At 40.5% G+C, this 14,670-nt stretch overlaps 1 protein-coding gene across 2 annotated transcripts; it reads left to right on the forward strand.

The window, feature by feature from the left end:
* Nucleotides 1–6,987: 6,987 nt before the first annotated feature.
* LOC123037088 lies at nucleotides 6,988–14,466 on the forward strand. Of its 2 annotated transcripts, none has more exons than XM_044456567.1 (2): nucleotides 6,988–7,368; nucleotides 13,280–14,466. In XM_044456567.1, exon 2 carries the CDS (start codon nucleotides 13,556–13,558, stop codon nucleotides 14,120–14,122), a length of 567 nt encoding a protein of 188 aa, XP_044312502.1. In that variant the 5' UTR covers nucleotides 6,988–7,368; nucleotides 13,280–13,555; the 3' UTR covers nucleotides 14,123–14,466. The 2 variants fall into 2 exon arrangements, with proteins under 2 accessions (XP_044312502.1, XP_044312501.1); XM_044456566.1 differs by having other exon boundaries at nucleotides 13,295–14,466.
* Nucleotides 14,467–14,670: the final 204 nt, after the last annotated feature.

A 14,670-nucleotide genomic window follows, 5' to 3' on the forward strand; every position in this document is an offset into this window, starting at 1 on the left:
CAAAGGTTTTTTATAATTTGGATATAATAACATTACGTTTTCTGACGCGAGAACACTCTTAAGCTTCTCAAATGCCTGGCGCTGATGTTCATCAAAGTTAACGGGTATTTTTTTAGATTGGCCTGCGCTTACTTTGCCATTCTCGCCTTTTAGGATGTCACTTATTGGTTCTGCAATAGATGCAAAGTCCTTAATAAAACACCTATAGTAACTTGCTAATCCAAGGAATGATCTGACATTAAATAGTGTGGTTGGTTGCTCGTAGTTACGAATTGCATCTACTTTGCTAGGGCATGTACTTATGCCTCCTCGTGAAACTACGAAACCTAAATACTCTACGCTTTCTTTAAAGAAATTAGATTTTTCACGCGAAACCCTCATGTTGGCCTCATATAATTTGTCCAAGACCCATGCTATGTGTTTCACAAGATCGTGCATATTTTCTGAAAAAATAATTACGTCATCGACATAGACATAGCATGATTTCCCTATTTGTTCTCTGAGCACATCATCGATGGCTCTCTGAAAAATGCTGGGCGCATACTTCAATCCAATGGGCAGTCTGCAAAATTCATATTTCCCATTTCCTACTGAGAAGGCTGTTTTCTCTCTGTCGTTTTCGGCGAGAAGTATCTGGTGGAAACCAGACTTTAAATCCAATGTGGTAAAGTGTTTCGCCCTCCCTAAATTTGCCAGGATAAAAACAACTTTCGGGATAGGGTATTTGTCGTCTATTGTCTTTAAGTTAAGTTTTCGGAAGTCTATTACTAGGCGTTTTTTTGTGTTTCCCTGCTCATCGGTCGCTTTTTTATCTACAACCCAAACAGGGTTGTTATACGGAGACCGAGATGGTCGGATTATGCCGTCTCGTAACATGGCTTTTGTTTCTTTATTTACAAAGTCGGACACACCCATCGGGTATGGGTACAATTTTGAATATATTGGGTCTTCGTTCTCTGTCCGGATAGTACCAATGATATTAGTATTGTAAGGCAGCGCCTCGTTCGGCTCTGCGAATACGCCTGTGTGATATCCCAACATGTCCTGGAATTTTTCTGAAATTTCCTGGGGTACCTCAATATCCTCAACCTTTGTAAAATTAACATTTGCAAATTTTAAAAATTTAATTTCTTCCGCACTGCTATTAGTTATTAATTTCTTGTCTTTTAGGTCGAGTACGACATCAGTTTTTTTTAGTAAGTCTAGTCCGATTATTCCATCAAAGGTCGTTAAGTTCGGTAGTAAGAAAAATGTTGTAGTTGTGTTAAAAAGGTGCATCATGCATTTTTTATTTATGGTGTTGTGACCGTCGATTAATTTTACAGAAAATGGTTTATTTACGTAAATAATGTTTTTTAATTCTTTCATAGGCTTGATATAATTTTTGGAAGCCCCTGTGTCTATCAAAAGTTTGATTTTCCTCCCTGCGATATCCCTTTCTTTTCAGGGAGTTATGCCTAAAAAATTTATTTCGTCATATTCTACAAGGTCATTGTCTACATCTTCTACTTCTTCCTCTGCTACTGTAGGGTATTCGTCATTGTTTTCGTTCGATAAATCGTTGTCTAACGCTAAATGGTTTATTCTTTGGTGTTTCGGTCCTGTGTACCTAGCGCTACTATTATTAGGTCTTTTACTTGCCAGTCCCTGGTTATTGTAAGCGTTCGCTTGGAAATTTTGTGGACTTGTCTGCCTTTGACTGTTTTGGGGCTGTCTTTGAAACGGACCACTTTGTTGATTTTGAGTTGGCTGTCTAAAGCGAGATGTGCTATCGACGTCCATTGGCTGTACCGGATCTTGTCTAAGTGGCTGTCTTGGCCTTTTATTAAAATGGGGTTTTTACCCTCCGGGTGGAATCTAGATTCTGTTACCGGATTTCTTTCTCTGTCCAGTTGTCTCTGTTCGGACCTTTGGAGTTTTTCCTCCGTGCTACGGGCAAAATTACTTGCGAACATATATCGCTCATGGTTAGCCTCTACTTCCTGTGCTAGCGCTAGAGCGGAAGGAAGATCAGATGGTCTTGCTGAAAAAAGAACATCGCTTAGCGATTTTCTTGTTCCAGAAATAAAAACGCGTAGCGCATCCGCTCTGTATTTTTCGTTCAGTGGAGCAGCTACGGTGTTGTCGTAGGTCATAATTGTCTTATTTATAAGCAGAGTCAGTTTTTTTATGGCCCTAAAGTTCAGAGGTGTGTCGAACGACGAAATAACCATATCGGCTGAATTTTTTATTTTATTTCTTAGTATCCCTAAAGCTTGGTAATGTTTGGAACTACCATCGTATTTTTCGTACACTTTATATGCGGTGTACGCCGCTTTTCTCCATGAGACGTACGTCTCATTTTTACCCTCGAAGTCCGGCAGGGACTTCATAATATCTAAGGTCTCATTACATGTAATACCTATTCTGATATCTGCATCTCTGTATGTTTCAACTTCTGGTGTACCGATATTAACACCACCTAGCCGCTTCTGAACGTCCTGTAATTTTTGTTCGAAATTTTTTTCCTGTGCGGCGAGTGCGCTCGCAACCGCGCCCTCTATAATGGCCTTTAATTGGTCGTTGGTCATTGCCATATTTAAGTTGTTTGGTTTACTTGAAAATTATCCGCGCTTTTTAGCTTTCGGAATTCTTTTAACAATTCTTCTATCTCACTATCACTCATATGTTTTAACACAAAGAACAAAGAATTTTGTTCCCACTGAATTTAATTTCTTTGTCGGAAACAAAACCTTTGGTCTTAGTTAATATACATAAATATGTCGAATTATCATCGGGTTTCATTAGAGCGTAGTGAGTTTCGGTCTGAACGCAGGCGTCGATCTAGAGAGACTGACTCTTCGTTTCTCCAATCGCCAACTCTGTTCCCTCGAACCACACACGGTGAAAGCGACACAACGCTAACGCCTCGCTATAACGGTTCCTCTCAAAAGGGACAAGACAAAATCATTTAAGGTGGCAACGCTGCTGTGTGTCGCGCTACACTTTTTGGCGCCGCACAGGCAAAGAGGATTAACATAAGATGATTAAATAATTCGAGCTTCTAGGAAACACAAGCAGTCCAAGAAACTAGCATTCCTTATACACTAAGATATACCATTCGCCGATACGGCCATTCTGACTCTAACACGACCTCGTGTATAAAAGACTACATTTTTAGTTTCTCTTTTGCTCTCTTTTTATTTCTATATATTTTTTTTAACAACGTTTTGTTTTTACAACTTAAACAAATATTTTCACAACGAAATCCAATTTTCTTTTCTTAATTTATGTAAACTCATTAATGACCAATTTCACAAAATAATATCAGACCTCCTTAAAACATATCTTAGCATAAACATTATCATTCTGTTTGTGTTTCATTAACAAATCATATCTTCAAGGATTATGTTTCAATCTCACAGAAACAAACATATTTTTAAGCCAATTGTTTAACTCAATTTATCCATTCTCATATGTAATGTGTGGTGACACGCCATGATCAAAGCAAACATTAGTTTGTTCTGCACTTGTGCTTACATTAATATTACGAGTCTCATTATCGTCCACTCAGGCCACGATACAGTATCTTTTTATCATTTCATTACTTCTCTTTCCACAGCGACTTTCTTATTTATATATTTTTGTTTTAAATTTCATTTCTGAGCTTGATTTTCACGATCCAAGTTCTCTGCCATTTCCGTTTGTCCAACAGTACTACATCTTTTTGGCACCCTTATTGGTGCACTTCACTTTCTTCAGCAACTTCGTCATTATTAATATTTTCATTTTCGCTTTCAACATTATTATAATCATCGCACACATTAAGCTCCTCGGGAACTTCCCCATCTGGTAAAATTCTTAAATCTTCGTGAGCATACTTGTAAGTTCGTTTGTTAGTTAAGGACTTTAAAATGTACCTGTCACCCTCTAGAACCTGTGTTATTTGAAAAGGCCCCTTGAATTTTGGACTCAGCTTGGTTTGATGTCTTTCCTCGTTTTTAAGTAATACAAAATCTCCAACATTGTGTCTACGTACTTTTGCCTTACTTCTATCAAACCGTTCTTTATCGTAAACTGCAGTAACTAACACATTTTTTTCAGCTTGTGCTCTCAAGTTCGACAAATTTACATCATTTTCTATGTCACAAGGTGGAAGTAATCCTAATGACCGTGCTACTTTTCCCAATAACATTTGTAGAGGTCTTGCCTTCGTCACACGATTAGTTGTACAATTGATTGCCAGCTGCACCTCTCCTAGCACATCCTGCCAAGACTGTGTTCCAGTTTCAGCCGCCGTTAACATATTTTTCAACGTGCTCATTGTTCGTTCCACTTGACCATTAGCGCGACTAGCGCCGGTGGCAATCAAGTGCAAGTTTATTTTGTGATCTGAACAAAATTCAGTAAAACATTTTCCCTGGTACTCCAAACAACGAAACAGCGGTCTTGACAGCCTTTAAGCAACTCTCACTGTCCAATTTAAGGGTGTGACTAAGATAGACATACTTGGTAAACGCGTCAACAATAACATACTCCTTCTAGTCACTCTTGCCGCTTAATTTCCCTGTTAAGTCGATATGGATTGTGTGCCATGGAATATTTACTTTTGGGATGGGATGCAGTTCAGCCTGAATTTTTCCTGAGGTTGATTTAGACATTTTGCAAGTGATGCAATTGTCAACAAATTTTTTTATGTATTTTGATATAAAAAATCGTAAACTTTATCCAGTGTCTTTTCGAAACCTAAATGCATTATCGACTCATGAACTTGAACCCTTATTTCATATGTTTTCGCAATATCTTCATCAAGAGAAAAATCTTTTAATTTAGTCACGATTTCGGCTATGTCTGAGTCTCGACGCTGTTCAGCAATGAGCCAATTACTTGAAATTTCGGCCAAGTTAACTCTCTTCTCATCAATTACTTTTGGAGCAGAAGTAGACCCTGGGGAGATAGGATTTCTCGACAAAAAGTCAACATGTGCCATTTTTTTCCCTTCTCTACACTGAATATCGAATGTAAATGACTGTAAGAAAGCCCACCAACGCTGTGCTCTAGGGGTCAAATCTTGTTTATTTCTTGGGCAGTTCCTGCCCAGCAAATAATGTCGAAAATGTTTAATTGAGTTTACAACCACTAAAGTTTCCAACTCATACGAGTGATATCTGGACTCTGCAGGTGAAATAGTTTTGCTATAATATTCTATTAACTGTGGTTTGTTCTTAATTTGGTGTAATAAAATTGGACCGTAACCACTGCCACTTGCATCTGTATGTAATTCAATGGGATAATTTGGGTCAAAAATAACAAGGACTGTATCTGTTCTGTTCGGCTTTCCAAATAAATTTATTTTTGTCTGAAGTTAAGAAATATAACGGTTTCATCAACTGTGAAAAGCCCTTTATAAACTGCCGGAAATACGATGCTAATCCAATAAATTGTCTAAGTACTGTTACAGACTGCGGAGGGAGAAGGGCAGTTAAAGCTACTATTTTCTGAGGGTTTGGACGAATTTCACCAGCACTAACACTGTAGCCTAGATATTGAACCGATGTTTTCAGAAATGAACACTTTGTAATGTTTAATGAAAACCCTGCCTCTGTCAGAACATTTAAAACAATCTCTAATCTTTCAAACGCGTCGCATTGTGTTGTGGCAGTTATCATGATATCATCCATTAGACGATAACATAAGATTTCGCTAAATCTCCTAGCGCCTGCATTACTAAGCGTTGAAAAACAGAAGTTTTTAAGCCCGAATGGCATAGACAGAAACTCATACTGGCCATCTGGCGTCACAAACGCTGTGTACTCATAGAATCCGCATGCAAAGGAATTTGGTAGTATCCACTGTAAACATGTAAAATAATTAACTCCTTGAAGTCTGTTATTTTGATCCTGTATGAGTGGGAGCGGGTATTGATCAGCAACTGTGTTTGAATTTAGTTTTTTATAGTCAACGCAGAGTCTATCCGAACCATTTATCTTTTTTACCAACAATATGAAGCTTGCATAAGGTGAACAGCTTGGACTTATTATGTTACACCTCAACAGCTCCTCAATTTTCTCTCCCTCGCAAGGATTTAAAAAATAAAACTTTTTTTTTTTTTTTTTTTTTTTTTTTAATAAATTTTTTTTTTTTTTAAATTATATTTATTTTTATTTATAAAATTTATTTAAAAAAAAAAAAATATTTTAAAAAAAAAAAAAAATTTTTTTTTTTTTTTCATTTTTAGTTCTTAGCATCAATATCGCTGTCAGAGTTGCCAGGCATGAATTAAGTTTTTTATTTTAAGTTCAGCACTCTATATCGAAATTATAAATTTGTATGATGAAAAGAAATATATATATATAAAAGCTGGCTCAGAACACGCAGTTCCCACAAATTTAAGACAAATTTTTTATCCGGTGGCCAACACGCGCAGTAAGGAAACCGCCGACTCCGCACTCCGAGGGCAGTTGCCCGGAGCCCGGTCAGAGCACTCGCGGAGCGAGTGATCGCCACCGGCCGGATATCTGCTGCTGACCTGGCGCTTTATTTCTGGCGCTGGGAACACTTACTCAGCGGATGATCGCCACCGGCCGGATACCAAGTGCTGACCCGGCACTTTAGCGGCAGCGCTGCGACCAGGCAAAAGCCTCGAGCCGCGGCCGGACCGGGACCTTAAGTTAGTCTAAATTTGTACTCCGCAGCCTTAGCTGTGTTTTGTAAATCAAGTATTGTTTATCCTCTACCTTAACAGGTTTAGGAGTAATAAATAATAAACTTAATATCGCACCGTGTCTTTATTATCCTCTGCCTTAACAGGTTTAGGAGAAATAGGGATTAATTAAATACCAAATACCAAACCAAAATAACTGGCGCTCAACGTAACCGATCCCGCGATACTCGGTACCGTGCGAATTACAAAAAGTAATTTGCAATTCAAAAGTATTAAAAATACTCGCGCGACACCGTGCAGTGAATTAAAAAAAAATAATAATAAATAAATAATTAAATTGCCTATAAAATAAAATAGAAAAAACGGCAAAATAAATAAAGCAAATAAAGCATCGATATTGGCAGCAGAGACATATAAAATTAAACGCTAAGAAATCAGCGACGGGAAATAAAGGGGAACACAAGACCTCTCACCCGCCACCCGAGAAACGACAACGACGGCAGCAGCAGCAGCAACGACAGCAGCAACAACAACGACAACTGTAGCGGCGACAGAGACGACTGCAACGGCGGCAGAGACAACAGCGGCGACAGAGACAACTGCAGCGCCGGCAGAGACAACTGCAGCGACGGCAGAGACGACTGCAGCAGAAAAGGCGGCAGAGAAGGCAGCGCGTGCAGAACCAACAAATAAAAAATCTCGACGGCGGAGTAACCATAAGAAATGTGAGTAGGCTTCTTGTCTTTTTTTTCACTCGCCAATAAATAAAGTATTCGGAGAGCTAAAATTGCCGGTACAGTGGGCACATTATTATTTTCCCCACACAAATTTTTTTATTTTTAATTAATAAATAAATAATAAAGTATTCGGAGAAGTAAAATTGCCGGTACAGTGGGCACATATTATTATTTTCCCCACACAAAATTTTTGTTATTTGTGAACAAATTAATTATTAATTGCCAAGTGAAACAAGGAGTGTTTTTCTGGAAATATTAAAATATTAAAATTATAATAAAATCTATTAACGGTGGGAGCATTAGTATTCCCCGTGTATTAAATTTTTATTTCAATTAATAAAATAAATTATTAATTAAAACAAATTTTTCAAGATATTTAAAAAAAAATTTTTTTTTAAATTACCATTCCCACATCTAATTGTCGGAGTGAGAAAACATTAAAACTCATCTACAAAATATTCAGGAAAGCTCTTGATCGGATTTCGTCGCACCCATAGAAACTGGTGCTACACATTTTTATTTGAATTTTTTTCTCTCTTCTACTGTCGTTGTGGAAAAAAAATAAATATTGAAAATAAATTATTCTCATGAAATATTTCGAAATACGGACCTATGTATAGGGTTAACGAGGGGGTTTCATCAGACGAGGAGGTTCTCGAGGAATATAGGAAACTCTTAAATACAAACGTAAAAAATAAAAATTACCAACATTCCGAGGCAGATTGCCCATCTAGCAGTAGGGCAGTATTCATTCGAGACAGCGTTCTCAACGTCACAAACCCAGAAACCCAGCAAGAAGCACAAGATATGCAAGCAGAACAGATTGCAAATATGGAGGCCGCCATAGCTGGCGCACTCCAAAAACAACAGCAGCTATTTGATGAAAAATTAGCCGCAATTGTAGGGGAGTTAAACTCATTAAAAGTTAAGGATAATGTTCCACGAATCCAAACATTCGAAGAAATTAAATTAGAACCACAAAGAGTACGTTGTGACGAACCTCTTGACATGGTCAAGTCAGTCCCAGAATTCGACGGTAAACAAGAAAATTATGTTTGCTGGAGACAAGCTGCCACCGCAGCCTACAAAGTATTTGAGGGCTATGAAGGCAGCAGCCGACATTATCAGGCTGTCGGAATACTGAAAAACAAAGTAAGGGGACCAGCGGCTGCCGCGCTATCCTCTTTCAACACGGTATTCAATTTTCATGCCATACTGGCACGCCTAGACTTCACGTATGCGGACAAAACTCCGACACACGTAATTAAACAAGAATTAAGCTTGTCAAGGCAGGGGGAACTACCTCTGCTCAAGTATTACGATGAAATAGAACGGAAGCTAACGCTTCTAACTAACAAAACTATCATGACACACGACGCAGCCGCAGCGGCCGTCCTAAATGAACAACACAGAGAAGACGCTTTGCATGCGTTCATATCTGGGTTAAAAAAATCACTGAAAATAGCCGTCTTTCCGGCACAGCCACGGGACTTGCCATCAGCATTAGCGTTAGCGCAAGAGGCTGAATCAAGTAACGAAAGGAGCATATTTGCGGCTACCTTCGCCCGGCACAGTGAAGAAAAATCATTTAAGCCGAGCAACCAGCGACAAGCAGGTTGGAAAAATTATGAGCAGAACCAAAATCAAGGGGCAATAAAAAAAAACCCCCACTTCGTTAGGACCCAGAAAGGAGCCAACAACCAAAATGGTTCTTTCCGTCAGAAGCCATATAATAGCACAGGGAATAATCAGGGCCAGCCAACACCAGAGCCAATGGAGGTTGATACCTCCTCCAGATTTAGGCAGCCCACAACATGGCAAAAAGGGCAGTCGGCCCGGTTTCAACAAAAAATAAACTTCATGCCGGAGGAAAAACCCGACGACGAAGATTATGACTCCATTGCCCAGGCCTGCGCTACTGAGATGGAAGACGAGTTAGACGCAGAGGACTCCTGTAATTTTTTAGGGTAAAGTCCCTGCTCCCCTACATTACGCGTAAGGTAGCAGGAAGTGAAATAAAATTACTACTAGATACAGGCACTTCCAAAAATTATATCACTCCACTCCCGGGGCTAAAAGGCATCGTGGCGGCGGAAAAACCTTTCACAGTGAAATCAATACATGGCTTCACCAAAATAGACAAAAAATGTCTAGTTTCAGTTTTTAACGTAAAAACACCCTTTTTATATTAAATAACCTTAAAGACTTTGACGGTATTATCGGGCTCGACTTGCTTAAACAAGTGAATGCGAAACTCGATTTTACTGGGAATATCCTGCTTACAAACAATGGAACTGAAAAGATCCAGTTTACTAAAGCAGAAAACGTTAACTTTATAAAAATCGATGATGAGGATGTTCCCCTGGCAATTAAAGCCACCTTTGACAAAATGATTGTAAAAAATCATAGGGCCTTCGCCGACCCAGACGAAGCATTGCCGTTTAATATAAACACGATCGCCACGATTAAAACTGACGGGGAGCCGGTGTACTCCAAGTCGTACCCGCATCCCATGGGTGTAACCGAATTCGTCAATGCAGAGGTTAAACAACTTCTTGCGGACCGCGTAATAAGGCCATCCAAGTCCCCATATAACAACCCTACCTGGGTTGTAGACAAAAAAGGCACAGACCAAAATGGCGTTAAGAAGAAGCGATTGGTTATCGACTTTAGGAAGTTGAATGAAAGAACCGTAGATGATAGATACCCTATCCCTACAATTTCGACAATACTGTCGAACATGGGCGAGTCACAATTCTTTACGACACTCGACCTCAAATCAGGTTTTCACCAGATAGAGCTGGCGGAGAAGGACAGGGAAAAGACTGCCTTCTCTATAAACAACGGCAAGTACGAATTCTGTAGATTGCCATTCGGACTTAAAAACGCCCCAAGCATATTTCAAAGGGCCATCGACGACGTGCTTAGAGAAGGAATCTCTAAGTTATGCTACGTGTACGTAGATGACGTCATAATATTTTCTAAGACAAAAGAGGACCACGTTAAAGACGTGGATTGGGTACTAACCAAACTCCTGGAAGCAGGCATGAGAGTATCCCAGGAAAAATCAAAGTTCTTTAAAAAGAGCGTTGAGTACTTGGGGTTCATTGTGTCACAAGGGGGGCTTAGAACTTCACCTGAAAAGGTAAAAGCCATAAAGGAATTTCCCCAACCAAAAACACTTTTCGACCTCAGATCCTTCCTGGGGTTAGCAAGCTACTACAGGTGCTTTATCAAAAACTTCGCGACAATCGCAAGACCCCTGACAAACATCCTAAAGGGAGAAAATGGGAAAGCCAGCAAATACCAGTCAAGAAAAATTGACATAGATTTCACCAAAGAACAGAGAGAAACTTTTGACAGACTAAGGGAAATCTTGGCGTCAGAAGATGTTCTGCTCTCGTATCCAGATTTTAAGAAACCATTCGATTTAACAACGGATGCATCGGGCTTTGGTTTGGGGGCGGTGCTATCCCAAGATGGCCGCCCAATCACAATGATTTCACGTGCCCTACGTGACTGCGAAAAAAATTATGCGACCAATGAACGAGAACTCCTCGCCATTGTTTGGTCACTAAAAAACCTCCGGAATTACCTTTACGGAGTAAAAGGCTTACAGATTTTTACCGATCACCAGCCACTAACCTTTGCTGTCTCGGACAAAAATCCCAACGCGAAGCTAAAACGTTGGAAGGGGATTATTGATGATCATGGCGCAAAACTAGTTTATAAGCCAGGCAAGGAAAACCTTGTGGCGGACGCATTATCCCGCCAGAACATAAACGCCTTAGAAGACGGACAGGAATCAGATGCAGCCACAATACACAGCGAACAGTCGCTTACGTACACGATTGATACAACTGACAACCCAGTAAACTGTTTCCGAAATCAAATAATAATTGAGGACGGAAACAGCTTCTCGGTAGACACATTTATCTTGTTTAAGAGTAAGGTGAGGCATACAATTAGAACACCTAATCGGGAAAACCTTCTAAATGCACTACAAGATGTCGTAAACGCTGAGGTAGTAAACGCAATTCACTGCTCCCTACCAACTTTGGCATTTATTCAACATCAGCTGGTCGAGTCGTTCCCTAGCACTTCCTTCAAGTACGCGAAGAGCTTTGTTCAGGACATAACGGACACAACCGAACAGAGGGAGATCGTCATAACAGAACACAACAGGGCTCACCGAGCTGCACAGGAAAATGTGAAGCAAATCCTTAGAGATTACTTTTTCCCAAAAATGCTTCGGCTAGCAACGGAAATCACCTCAAACTGCAGAACCTGCTCTATGGGAAAATACAAACGCCATCCATCTAAGCAGGCGATAGCGGAAACACCTATTCCTTTTTCCGTGGGAGAAATCCTACACATCGATATCTTCTCAACAGACGGAAAACTTTTCCTCACTTGCGTAGATAAATTCTCGAAATTCGCCACAGTGCAAGCCATCGCATCGAGGGCTATTGTGGACATTAAAGCCCCTTACTACATGTAATAAATTTTTTTCCAAAAACAAAAACAATCTATTGCGATAATGAAAGATCACTAAACTCTGAAACCATTAAATCAATTTTGCTTAACCACTTCAATATCACCATTTCCAACGCTCCACCCCTACATAGCACCTCAAATGGGCAAGTGGAGAGGTTTCATAGTACTCTGGCAGAAATAGCCAGATGCCTGAAACTGGAAAACAAACTAAACGACACTGTCGAATTAATCCTTTTGGCAGCTTACAAATATAACAATTCAATTCACTCAGTAACCGATAGGAAACCAATGGAAATAGTTCACTCAAAGTCCACAGAATTCGAGAGAGGAATTAGTAGGAAAATTCAACAGGCCCAAGAAAGGAGCCTTGACCACGTAAACAAGGGTAGGACTTATAAGGACTATCAGGTCGGTGAAAGAGTTTTTCTTAAAGCAAACAAACGCCTGGGAAATAAACTCTCACCGCTATGTTCGGAAGAAGTTATTGAAGCAGACCTGGGGACAACGGTCCTAATTAGTGGGAGGGTGGTCCACAAGGACAATCTGCGCTAATCATCTTCGCTAGATTCCCGACCCATTTTTATACTTTTTATATTTTGTATTCTTTTTATTCTTATATTCCTTTTTTACAACTTTATATTTCTCTAGGTTAGGAAGGTGCATTTTACTTTTGGCACTAACGGCTGTTAGGACGGACGCGACAGTAAAACTGAACGACTATACGAACGCAGACTATATCCCAATAGAGGACGGTAGCATAGTAGTTTGGGAATCTTACGGATACTTACAGCACGCAACGAACATGACGACCTACGAAGACTACGCCGACCAGACTGAAACATTGACGAGGACTTTTACTGACGACCATAGAATACCGGTTATAACAACAGACCTTAAGCACATTCGCAAGTTGGTAGCTACCCTAAAAATCCATCATAGGTCCGCTAGAAGTATAAACTTAATTGGGACAGCTTTAAAGGTCATTGCAGGCACTCCCGACTTCAATGATTGGGAACAGATAAAATTCAATCAAGAGCAACTAATGAACGCAGACGAGGGGCAAACTGAATTAAATATTAAATTTCAGGAACGTTTGAACGAACTCGCGAGCGCAATGAATCAAATTCAAAAGTTTGAAACCAATAAAGAAACACACCTCTTGGAAATCATTTTGGCAAAAAATAGAATCGTTATCACAGATCTGGAAAATATCCTAATGGGCTTAACCCTAGCAAAATTAAATATTGTAAGTCCGGCAATTCTAGATAGCTCCGACATTGGCGAATTTAGGGACAAGCAGCCTATTAACATTAGTTTAATAGAAATATTAGAAGTATCTAGTATAAGTGTTTTTCAAAATTTCGATATCCTCCATTTTCTTATTAAATTTCCTAATCCTAAGTTCGTATGTAAAAAGATAACGGTCTACCCGGTCCAGCACAACAAAAAAATACTGGACTTTGAAAAAGGAAACCTAGTCGCTGAGTGCCCAGGGCGAAATCTCAACATCGGATACTGCAAGACGACGGTTGGCGCCACCTTCTGCAGGGAGCTGCAAAATGGTACTTGTGCCCAGCAACTAGTTTCCGGAGCCACTGCGCACTGCTCCACGCTTCCAGGGCATCTGGATCCAGTTACGGTAGTAGATCACGGCACCCTCATAGTGAACGAGGCCAACATGACCATAACCGACGACCAAGGACGGGACCAAAAAATATCTGGGACCTACCTGGTAACCTATTCCGACAGAATAAGTCTCAACGGAACTTGGTTCATAAATCAGCTGGGAAACTCGATGAAAAAACCCGCCGTATCGGCCATGGCCGTTGTCAACGTCACGGCACACCAAAACCGGCTAAGTCTCCCATTTCTCCACGAGCTGAGCCTGAGAAACCTTCACCACATCGGGACCCTTAGAGAAGAGCTTTCCTTGGGCTCCCTCCTCAGCTACTCCATCACCCTACTCGCCTCCTTCCTACTGTGTTCCACTGTTTGGCTCGGCTACCACCATCTGAAGACCAGGAGCCCCGTCAAATCAGGGGCTAATGGTGACGTAGAAGCAGCAGGTCACCGGGACGGCGACCACTTAAAAGAGGGAGAAGTTAACACACCCAGTTCCCACAAAGACAAATTGTCGAGTTGCAGGCCATATCCGGTGGCCAACACGCGCAGTAAGGAAACCGCCGACTCCGCACTCCGAGGGCAGTTGCCCGGAGCCCGGTCAGAGCACTCGCGGAGCGAGTGATCGCCACCGGCCGGATATCTGCTGCTGACCTGGCGCTTTATTTCTGGCGCTGGGAACACTTACTCAGCGGATGATCGCCACCGGCCGGATACCAAGTGCTGACCCGGCACTTTAGCGGCAGCGCTGCGACCAGGCAAAAGCCTCGAGCCGCGGCCGGACCGGGACCTTAAGTTAGTCTAAATTTGTACTCCGCAGCCTTAGCTGTGTTTTGTAAATCAAGTATTGTTTATCCTCTACCTTAACAGGTTTAGGAGTAATAAATAATAAACTTAATATCGCACCGTGTCTTTATTATCCTCTGCCTTAACAGGTTTAGGAGAAATAGGGATTAATTAAATACCAAATACCAAACCAAAATAACTTATAAAGCACTTGTAGCAAGTTACAATTGAGTTTTCACGTCGATGTTCATCGTGTCTGACATGTTGCTCTTTGTCATTCGCAAAGTGATGTTGTTGTTTCTTGAGTCTGCACTCAAACATTTTGTGGCCTAATTTTCCACAAAAATGACACTCTATCGAAGATTGCCTTTGCCGTTTTGGATAAAT

Source organism: Drosophila rhopaloa, unplaced genomic scaffold (genome assembly GCF_018152115.1).
Source record: "Drosophila rhopaloa isolate 14029-0021.01 unplaced genomic scaffold, ASM1815211v1 contig_116, whole genome shotgun sequence".
NCBI lineage: Eukaryota > Metazoa > Arthropoda > Insecta > Diptera > Drosophilidae > Drosophila > Drosophila rhopaloa.

Coding starts and splice junctions, on each gene's coding strand:
- LOC123037088 (XM_044456567.1), top strand. CDS start 13,556: ATGACCATAACCGACGACCAAGGACGGGACCAAAAAATATCTGGGACC.